This window comes from Trichomycterus rosablanca, chromosome 25, assembly GCF_030014385.1.
Source record: "Trichomycterus rosablanca isolate fTriRos1 chromosome 25, fTriRos1.hap1, whole genome shotgun sequence".
NCBI classification, from domain to species: domain Eukaryota; kingdom Metazoa; phylum Chordata; class Actinopteri; order Siluriformes; family Trichomycteridae; genus Trichomycterus; species Trichomycterus rosablanca.
In genome coordinates, this window is record NC_086012.1 from 2,073,680 (window position 1) to 2,084,844 (window position 11,165).

General features: G+C 37.6%; 1 protein-coding gene across 3 annotated transcripts; it reads left to right on the plus strand.

The window, feature by feature from the left end:
- Window positions 1-270: 270 nt before the first annotated feature.
- pip4k2ab (phosphatidylinositol-5-phosphate 4-kinase, type II, alpha b) lies at window positions 271-10,924 on the plus strand. 3 transcript variants are annotated; one of them, XM_062987443.1, is made up of 11 exons: window positions 271-445; window positions 3,833-3,930; window positions 4,136-4,232; window positions 4,484-4,636; window positions 4,908-5,054; window positions 5,179-5,217; window positions 7,455-7,553; window positions 8,538-8,651; window positions 8,769-9,024; window positions 9,175-9,278; window positions 10,196-10,924. In XM_062987443.1, exons 1-11 carry the CDS (start codon window positions 302-304, stop codon window positions 10,274-10,276), a joined length of 1,332 nt encoding a protein of 443 aa, XP_062843513.1. In that variant the 5' UTR covers window positions 271-301; the 3' UTR covers window positions 10,277-10,924. The 3 variants fall into 3 exon arrangements, with proteins under 3 accessions (XP_062843513.1, XP_062843512.1, XP_062843514.1); XM_062987442.1 differs by having other exon boundaries at window positions 272-445; window positions 7,452-7,553; XM_062987444.1 differs by lacking the exon at window positions 7,455-7,553 and having other exon boundaries at window positions 272-445.
- The last annotated feature ends 241 nt before the right edge of the window (window positions 10,925-11,165 follow it).

Below are 11,165 nucleotides of genomic sequence, written 5' to 3' on the forward strand. Positions count from 1 at the left end.
ATTTCCAGCCTTCAAACGTTCTAACCTTCAGGTTACAGTCAATGACAGCTAGTAGTGTTTAGCGTTTGCTTAGTGTTTAAACGAGCGAACATCTTTAATAATCTTTATTATTATTTCATATTTACGGAGGGATGACAGAAGAGAAACGCAGCAAAGGGGTAAAATACTTGTTAACGTTCAGCAGGACGCGTTTGACTCGCTGCAGCTTCAGGCGTCGAGCCGTCGCTGGTTCGATATTGTAGTACAGGCTCCGCCGTTTAATTCATTCATTCGACCATTTTTCTGGCAGCCTCGCTAAAACATGGCTTCTGGAGCCGCCAGCCTGGTCTCCGCCATCGCCAGCAAAACTAAAACGAAGAAAAAGCACTTCGTGTCGCAGAAGGTGAAGCTGTTCCGCTCCAGCGACCCGCTGCTCAGTGTGCTGATGTGGGGAGTGAACCACTCGGTAAGGCTCGTCATGTTTTCCACTGCTGCTGCTGCTGCTGCTGCTGATTGATCTGTGACTGAATCTTACATTATACTAATATACGAGTATGTTCATTCTAAGCTCTATAGCTTTGTTTGTTTGTTTGTTTATTAGGATTTTAACGTTATTCATGACAGGAACGCTAGTTACTCATTACACAAGATTCATCATTTCACACAAGGTTATATCGAACACAGTCATGGACGATTTTTGTATCTCCAATTCACCTCACTTGCGAATGTCTTTGGACTGTGGGAGTAAACCCACGCAGACACGGGGAGAACATGCAAACTCCACACAGAAAGGACCCGGACCGCCCCACCTGGGGATCGTACCCAGGACCTTCTTGCTGTGAGGCGACAGTGCTACCCACTAAGCCACCGTGCCCCCAAATCTCTATAGGTTAAATCACTGATAGTTATGGTATTTTATATACCTCAATTGCATATATCAAGTATTGCATTATGTATTTATAAGTCAGGCCATGGAAGCTCCTTTACACCCTTGAGGGACAGTGGTGGCCTAGTGGGTAGAGCTTTGGGCTATCAACCGGAAGATTGGCGGTTCAAATCCAGCCTCTGCTATGCAGCCCCTGTTGGGTCCTTGAGCAAGACCCTTGCTCCAGGGGTGCCGTAAGGTGGCTGACCCCAGCTCCCAAAACAAGCTGGGATATGCGAAGAAAGAATTTAATTGTACTGTGCACATGTATATGTATATTTGACAAATAAAGTATATCTTCTTCTTCTGGTCTTTAACCGTTTTGACTTCATGTTCGTGGCTGTTGTCTTGTTGAAACGTTCAGCTTTACTCCAGATTCTTGACCAGCAACATATTTATGAGTTCCATTTGTATTGTGTCTGACTGGAGTGCATTGTTTCAAAAGTATTTGGAAGGACTGTTTTAAATGCACACAAATTGCTTTTTATCAGACATGACCGTCGTCCAGTTCATTGCTTTTTGTTTTCTGTGTAACAGTTGTTCCTGTTGTTTTCGGGTCATTCTGTAACTCCTTTTGACTGACTGCTGGCCCTGCAGCCACACAAATGTCAAATGCGAGTAAACTATTTGCTATACACACCACACACAGAGCAATTTTCGTAGCTCCAACTGGCCTGACTGCATGTCTTTGGACCCTGGAATTGCATTTTCTGATCGTGGCTGATCAACCCCCTTGCCAAATATGTATAGCAAATACTAATATGTACATATGTAAATCAAACACTAATTTGCCGGGGCTATTAATGACTTTTCTCAAGATTATCCTTTTGCAACTGCATATGACTTTGCAGTAACGTTTCTATCTATTATCCATAACAAAAGCCTAACATGGCCACAAGGTTTGACTAAAAGGATGGGTAGCCAGCATTACTAAGGTCTAATATAGGATGAATGGCTTGTGGGTATACGACTGTCTGGTGGAAAGTGAACTGAGGGCTGTTAGACATGACACACGTAGGCGTATGCAGGCTTTTCATTTGTTTACTAACATAAACGGGCTCAGCGGTATTCACTTTGCAAGCATTGCCTTTCAAATCCACATCCTCGTGTGGAGGGAAATTGCTGTTTTTGCCAAGCAGGATTAAATTCTCATTTGCACTAGCAGCTCTAGTCTTCCTGTGTTATTTTTTGAGTGGGCTTCGAGTCTGTCTTTCATTCTCTGTTTGATATATGCAGAAACGCCTGAGGAGTGTTAGCCAGCAGAAGAGGCTGACTAATCCTCTCTCCGACCCTGGAGACTAAGATTTTTCTTACTTATTAACAGGCAGTCTGCTTTGTTTGTGTTTTGAATACGTAAGAAATCTGAAGTAAAACGGGTGAGAATGATGACTAAAATGTATCCCTACAAGAGGCAGTGGTTACATGATTGGAAATTTTAATTTATCTTTTAAATTCCTTAATTCTGTTTGGATTGAGGGTACATTGGGATGCATGCATACATGAACGTGTACTTTTGGTCCACTAGCTGCTTTTTTAAATGACAAATGCAGCTTCTTTGGTGGGTGTTTAATAGGCCAGTAGATGTTTTCTTTTTTACTTACACTCAGTTGTTCAGTTTATTGACTGATTAGCGATACAGTGTCAGTATTGCTGACTGTCCCTTGGGCTATGACATACTGGCACACATTTAGAAAAAAAATGTTCTTCCCCTCTAGTGAATATGAATTAATGTATTGGCTTCTGGTAGCTGTAAGAAATCTGTTTCTCTCCAGACTGTTTAGCCTGGCATATGAGGCACATTTGCTGGCAGCAGCAGAGCATGAAGCAATATCAGAGTTTATGTGTCAGTCTGTTTCTCCTCCACCATGAAAGTCTGTACATAGAATTATCTAGGTGTACTAAAGAATTTCACCAGTCAAAATGTATATCAGTCTGTAGTTTATGTTAAATAAGTGTGGGTGTTGCAAATGACAACAGCTCCCAATGTAATGAGAACAGATGGAGACACACAGGACGGCATACAGAAAATAATCTTCTAAATCAGTGAGTGTGCAAGTGTAGCGTGGGGGAAATAAGTACTTAACCACTTCAGTTCTAAGATACATCCAGTACTTGTATGTAGTGTAAATGAGGATTCATTCATAAAACTCAATAGAAAAAAAAAGTTGGCAAATGCAGCATTATGGTGGTTAATTTGTGGCCTATTTCTCCTGGTAAGCCAGCTTTAATTAAACAAGCTTACAAGCGTCCTTCCTTTGGTCAGTTTCAATAGGATTCCAGTCAGAAGATTTGCTTGAGTGTTGTGAACAAAAACCTTTTGATTATAATTGTAAGTACAAAGCGAAAATACATTATTTTTCCACCTGCACAGTGGAATGTAGCTACTAAAACAAAATTGATTATTTAAGAGTGATTAATCATTTTTATCATCCACTGAGTAACTATGTGTTTAGATGATAGATGTAGAAGTCCATTAGGGCAGAAAAATATGCTCACCAGTGTAAGTACCTTCAGAATAGAAACACTATGGTCTTTATTTTTCTTTTGACATCATTTTAATATGATAACCATGGTACAAAAATTCTGGTTAATGATTATAAATGTGAATTTAATCAGGACTAAATGGTAAACAACACAATGCTGCTGACATCCTCAGTTCTTTCCTGCTGCATGGAGAGGTGGAAAATGCAATTTGGCTCTAAGCCACCAGTGCAGCACAGATCTCTGTAAAGTAAGTGGTCAGGGGTTCTGTTCATGTGGAGCTTGTAAAAGCATCTTACTCATTTCAATTACACATCTGGTTGTATAGCTGACGACTTTTTACTCTTATGGTAAAAAAGAGTGTTTTGTTGGACTTGCTGTAAAACTGATAATGCTGTGTCTATATTGACTAAATCCTTAAAACTGTTTGTGGTTGTGTGTTTCCAGATAAATGAGCTCATTCACATTCAGATCCCTGTTATGCTGATGCCTGATGACTTCAAAGCCAGCTCCAAGATTAAAGTGGACAATCACCTCTTTAACAAGTATGACTGACCTTTACATTGATCAGAAATTCAAATTTGCTTGATTTTTCTGGACTTGTTAAATGCAGTCTTTGCAATGTTTTACCAAAATATATTTCAACAGACAATTCATGGGTATTCCACCTCACATAAACAAGTGCAAGGTGGATTGCTATATTAGTATATTGGATTCATTCAGTTTTTCTTTCTTTTTTACCCTTTACAGAGAGAATATGCCAAGCCATTTCAAGTTTAAGGAGTACTGTCCTCTTGTCTTCCGAAACCTTAGGGAGAAGTTTGCCATTGATGATCAGGAATATCAGGTACCCTTCCACACACACACACAGGTCTACTACGCTAGGTCCAGGTTGAAAACTCAGCTGTGCTCTTGGCCAGATAAGCATCTACACAGACATTAATGGCCATGTCTAAGGGGGAGGGGTGGCTTAATCACTTGTGATGCATTTACCACTCAGTGTTAGAAAGAACGCCAGTGCTGGATGTTAAATCTTTTAAAATTTGATTCTAGTGTGATGTTTTTTAGTATGAAACTAAACCCGCTGTTTTGTGACAGAACTCTCTGACGCGCAGTGCACCAATCCCCAGTGACTCTCAAGGTCGCAGCGGTGCCCGCTTTCACACCTCCTACAACAAGAAATACGTCATCAAGATCATTACCAGTGAAGATGTGGCTGAGATGCACAACATCCTGAAAAAGTACCACCAGGTAAGAGCAAGTTAAATTCCAAATCTTGCATAATAACATCGATTTAATAAGGTAAAAGGACATGGGCATGGTGTTACATAATTACACACCGAATAATATAATAAATCATGAATACACCCAGTTAATAATAACAATAATAATAATGATATAAAGTGGTACAATATAGGATGTTTAGAACCTGAAACAAAATGTCGACCCTTTTGTTTACAAAGTTTCTAACACTGTGTGAGTATATGTGTGTGTGTGTGTGTGTGTGTGTGTGTGTTTGCAGTATATAGTTGAGTGCCATGGCAACACGCTGCTCCCTCAGTTCCTGGGCATGTACCGTCTCACGGTGGACGGAGATGAGACCTACATGATCGTCACACGCAACGTGTTCAGCCCCCGACTGCCTGTTCACAAAAAGTATGATCTAAAGGTCAGTGCAGATATGAAACCCAGTGTTTTTCTAGATTTGATGTGTAGTAAATAATCTAATGCATATTGTATCATTTACATGCTTGAAATACTATTAAGTATGGTTTAAAATATTTTTTTCCCAGGGCTCCACAGTGTCTAGAGAGGCTACTGATAAAGAAAAGGTAATTTTATAATAATAAAGTAGAAGCCATTTGAAATTTTACATTTTTAAAAATGATAAATAAATACAGTTTGTTTGTCATCTATACTAAACATGATTAAAAGCCAATACAATCTTAACCATAGTTCAAATAATGCTAATACGTCTATCATTACATTAAACATACAGTATACATTTAATGCTATGTAATAAATGGTAAAATGCATTGAATACTATGTAATAATATGGTAAAAATTTAACAGCATTATAAAATAAAATAAAAAAAGCAAATAAAAAGAAAATCAATATACAGTAGTATAAAATAATACAATTAAAACTTTACTTGATTCAAGAGATGCTACTTTGGTGTTTTTCAATATTTATTTCAGTGTTTTTATTTAGTTGCCTGTTGATTTTGTGCTAAAATAATTTACTGATGTACTAGATCATCTGTGTAAACACATCCATTCTACACCACCAGCATAAACAGAGCACAGCAGCAGATTAACACTGCATAAAATATCAAAAATAGCTCAGATGCAATATAGCTGATACAAATCCAGCACAGTTTACTCTGACCTTTTAGGATCTGGTTGGTACTTTCCTTTTTTTGTAATCCTCAAATCTGTGAATTGCATGTGTTTTAGGTTTAGTTTAGGTTTCAGAATAAGCATGAACCTGCACGTTCAGTACATTGCATGTGTAAGTTGGGTACTGTCTAAATCTGAAATATATGGTGCTGAAATATTACATTGGCTTCCAATTTATTTATTTATCCTGTATCATTTACCTCCTAAAATAAATCATGCCTGAAGACCCTGTTTGCTTCTCTCTTCATTCCTTTTCTACAGCACTAAATGTGTGCCTTATTTTGGTCAAGTGATGTCATAATTTCCTTTGTTTTATCTCTGCCCTTGCTTGACTGTGGAATTTTAGTGCAATAGTGCTGTTTTTGTTTTCTCGGAGTGTTATCCTATTTTGTAAATGAATGAAATAGAGCTGTTTATATCTTTTACTGAAAAAGTCAAAATTAAGTGTGACTGACCACTTGTCTGCATCACTTAATACAAATATTTCATCAGATTACATTTCTTGCTTTGAGAATATTAAGATGTGTTTATCATACAATGAGCTCCACAAATATTTGTGTAAACGTGGTTGTTAATTTGCAGACTGTTGGTACTGGGTTAATAATTAGAGATGCTCATTTGTATGAGCCAATGTAGCTGTCCATTTAAATTCATAATATATTATTTTCAGATTAACAAGACTATCAAATGCATTTGCTGTACTAAAATAGTGTATTTTGGAAATCCAGCAAAGGTTTGATGACTGCTTTCTGATATCCCATGCATAGTGTAAATTCAAAGGGATTCAAAGTATCTGCATGCAAATCTTTCTTCTCTAATCCTAATGTGCATGTACTCCTTGTTGGCATGGTGGAATGTCCTTGTCATGCTGATTTTATTTCGTATTGTCATGCCTGCAGATGATGCTCCTGTGCAAATATAATTATCTAAACATTTGTAAATGTACAGTATCATATGTATGAATGTCTTGTTAATAAATTAATAATCTTTGAATCATCATTAACCTAAATATTAATCACAACTGTAAATAGTGACAATATATATTAGGGTTAGGCGGTATGGCCAAATAGTTATACTTCAGTAACAGTATACATCACAATAGAGAATTTCTTGTAGAAAAGATTTCTTGTGTTATATTTTTCTGCTCAGTATCGGATTTTTAAACATGACAGATCTGGTGCATCTCTTAATAACACATTTTGATTGTGAATTGTCCTGTATACTGTGGATTCAAAAAGTATTCGAACCCCTTGACTTTTTGCACACTTCCCAGTATTGCGGAATGGATATAATTACTATTTTACTAATTCATCTGGGCTTAATTACCCAAAATGACAACGTGGAAATGTGGTATTAAAGTTCTGGGAAAATAAAAAATAATAATAAAAAAAATAAACAATTTGGACAATTTTCACTGAACTCCAATTCTGACAGGTGTATGTAAACTTTTGCCCTCAACTACACCTGCTGTATTAAGCGTATTTCGGTGTCAGATGGTATTTATCATGATGGTATTTATCACCCAGCTCTAATATATACTGTCATTAAGTCGTTTTCAATAATTGCATGTATTTTTTTTCATGTTCATATTTACTCAGGATATGAAAATTGTCTAAAGCTGTAATGGTTCATGAGTGAAGTTGCTTGCCTCTCACCCTGTTTCTAGCAGCCACGCTCATCTGAAGACAGCGCTCCGCCCAAGTCTCGCATGAGCCAAAAACTTCAAACCATCAGGATCGCCACACGCTTTTACTGCGCCATCAGACATGTAAGGGCACATCAGCAAAGACGTGATACACATTTGCTCTGTCTCTCCTTAGCATGTGCCATGGCCTCGTCAGATGTCACAGAAGAGGGTTGACTCATGCACGCTTTCAGGTTTACCTCAACCAAAAATAACGTCTTCTTCCACAGTAAAGTCAGACACAAGAGTTGTGTATCTGGAGAAATGAATACTTCCCTTGGGTATAGACTAAGCCATGGAGAAGAAAACTAATCATCATTATATACTACCACTAATTGCAGTGATATATTAACTTAGTACCTAGTAAATGTAAAAACTATATGGGACTAGATTTCATGATCTCGGTTGTCACCTCCTTCAGCATAATTAATATTTGTAATAATTAACAGATGACATGGTTAACCAATATTTTTAAAGAACTTCTTATACCTGCAGCCTGTTAAAATCAGAGGTTTTTAACCTGCGGAGCCTGCTACCTGCATATTACAGGGGGATAAGGGTTATTAAGGTTTATTTGAATTCACCAGAGAAAAAAGATGGGAACAGCATTGAAACTACCCATCTTGATGTCATGCTTAATCCACTATTCTGCAAATTGTTTTCTTGTATTTTGTCTCATTGTTTTTTGCCTTTTTTGTTCCTGCTAATGTTTGGACCATGGAGTCACTGGTTTCTATATTTTGTTTATTTGTTTTCTCAGTGATACTGTCACTTGTCAGTGATCTTTAACATGAAGATATGTTGCTGATATCAGATCACTTAAGTGCATGTTAGCCCAGGTTTTATTTTGCATCAACTTTATTGGCTTTGGTGCCTAAGTGCAGAACAAAAAGAATCAAAGTTCAAACACTAAACCTGCTTTATTGATCTACATTTGGTTTGATGATGTGAAGAAGTAAACTGAAAATATGATGAATATAATGAAGCATTTTCTCTTACTGTTACTCTTAATATTGATCAGTGGTTTTAAAATCTTCTAAAATGATTTTTCTTTTTCTTGCATTTCAGACTAAAGAGCTCCCTACATACAAAGACAATGATTTTATCAATGACGGCCAAAAGATCTACATAGATGAGGAGAACAAGAAGATGTTCCTGGAGAAGCTAAAGAGTGATGTGGAGGTTTGTGAGTGAATAAGCTTGCTTTGTGTAACAAGGTGCATATCCAAATTGATGTTGATATATGCACATTTTCTTTAATTACATTGACAGTTCCAAACGTGTTTGCTTTTTGAACAGTTCCTTGCCCAATTAAAGCTGATGGACTACAGCCTGCTTGTGGGGATCCATGATGTGGAACGTGGTGAGCAAGAGCAACCAGAAGAGGAGATTGAGGAGAACGAAGGAGGAGGGGACGAGGAAGGGGCCGAGAGTGATGGAGGAGTGACTGGGTCGCCACCTGAGAGTCCCAGTAACACACTTGACAGCACCAAGCCTCTGGGACCTGGAGAATTTGACCCCAGTGTGGATGTTTATGCCATTCGAAGCCATGAGAGTGAGTCTTTTGCTTAAAAGAAATTACATTCACAAATGTTGAACCAAATAAGACATTGGCGTATGATGGTGTTCAGTTAAGCAGTTTATTAATGAATGCAGTCATGTTTGGTAAGGAACATTTGATAAATACATTGATGTCAATTTTTAGATGCCCCCAAAAAAGAGGTTTACTTCATGGCTGTAATTGACATCCTCACACCTTACGATGCTAAGAAGAAAGCAGCACACGCGGCCAAGACGGTGAAGCATGGGGTAAGATCTAACAGCTTTTAAAGCTTTTATACACTGATTTACAAAAATAAACCTTTATTTAAACGTTATCATTAAATGCCACACTTTCAGGTTTATTATGGTTTTAAAATAATACAGTTGTATCCACATACTTTTTAAGTACACCAATCTGGCTTGTAGCCTACATGCATTGCTTATTTTATTTTATAACATACAGATGAACTTTGTGGTTAAACAATTACTGGCTGTAGCCTATCTGTTGCTCTGTACACTTTATCACTTCACCTGCACCCTATTATCAATCAAAGGAGCCCCACATAGGACTCCCATCGACCAGATTATGTTTGGGTGGTTGGATATTTTAACTAACAGGACACCAGTGTAAATTTGAGAACTAATTTCACTCCCCAGCGGCTTCTCAACACTAATTAGCACTCATTGCATTCAGCTGCGAGGACGCTTTAAAGGCAAACCGATACCGAAGCTCCCTGCTGAGTCGCTGCACGTTGCACGACGAAGGTTAAAATAATAATAAAAATAAAATGAAATAAAATAAGGTAAAGAAAAAGTATAAAGTGATATTGCAGAGGAAATAATCGATGTGTCGGACATTCTGGGGGATAATTTCCTCTCCTGCTCGCTAATCAATAATACAGTAGATCAGTGTTGCCGGGTTACCGAGGACTGATCGAGGTTGCGGGTAGATGAGGCTTGTTGAATCATGTTTCCCTCAATTATTAGCTTCGCTGGATTTCTGAGGTTTCAGCGCTGGTTAGATAGGAATAAGAAATGTCCAAAAAATTAAAAGTACTTTTTCCATTGTATTCAAGTATACATATTTTACCTCTGTATATATTTATCCAGACAAATGATTACTGTAACCTCATTGTTTAGTTCTCTTACGATTCCTGTTTTTATGTTTCATATCTGTTTCATAGGCTGGAGCTGAGATCTCAACAGTAAACCCAGAACAATATTCCAAGAGGATTTATGACTTCATCACCACTATTCTGTCCTAACCATTGCATGTGGTTGGACCTCAAACCTCAAAGTAACCATGCCACAAGAAGCTTCTAATTGGAGATGAACCCAGATCTGGATGTTTACAGTTAAATACTTTTATTTCCTTACAATGCAACTGGTCTATGGTACCCGCTATGGACCGACAGATGTCATGTAGTTGTGCGTTACACTGTGCTCTTCCTCTATTAGATATTGTTAAGTGACATTGTATGTTAAATGTGAAATCAGAAATGCTTTTGTCCTTATTTCGTCTTTTTAATTAGACCGGGCCAATGTTCTGGTCCTGTGTTAAAATAATGGAATAGTCTGGGATCCCCACTGATTTGTTAGTTCATATTACTGGATTAGTACACCAGCCCTTTAAATTAAGAACACAGTGGGTTGTTTTAACTCTTTAACTGAGCATGTGCACTTTTAAAACCAAGAAACAAATGTTCAGACTATGCTGCAAAGTGGACAGTTAAGTTCCACAGGTGAATTTCTTATATAGATTTAGTGCTTGTGTGGTGACCATGACATCACTCTATACCAACTGGGATCTGTGGCTTCTTAAGGATACCACACAGTGCTAAAGAGAGAAGCTGAATTTGTTTGGTTTGACATTCTCTTTCAAAAATAAGTATTAAAGAATGATAAGCCAGCAATTATTCTATTGTCGTAATTCCTAATTTCAGTTTTTGCTGTAATTTTTCTTATTTATGGTGCTTTAATATAGCCAGTATTTGTTAATATACTCCTTTGGCAGCACCTTGTTGCAATTGTATTTTATTCTGGCCCTTGTGATGCCACATGACCTTTATTATGCAACACATGGTATCCACATGGATTGTTTTCAGCCAGCATAAAAAATCTATGGTCAGGACAGCTTAGTAAGAGGGTTAGGAT

What these genes read in the sequence shown, in the direction of transcription:
- pip4k2ab (XM_062987442.1), top strand. Translation starts at nt 302, where the DNA reads ATGGCTTCTGGAGCCGCCAGCCTGGTCTCCGCCATCGCCAGCAAAACT. An exon ending in AGCTAAAGAGTGATGTGGAG is followed by an intron (nt 8,652 to 8,768) that starts GTTTGTGAGTGA and finishes CTTTTTGAACAG; the next exon opens with TTCCTTGCCCAATTAAAGCT. An exon ending in CCAAGACGGTGAAGCATGGG is followed by an intron (nt 9,279 to 10,195) that starts GTAAGATCTAAC and finishes TCTGTTTCATAG; the next exon opens with GCTGGAGCTGAGATCTCAAC.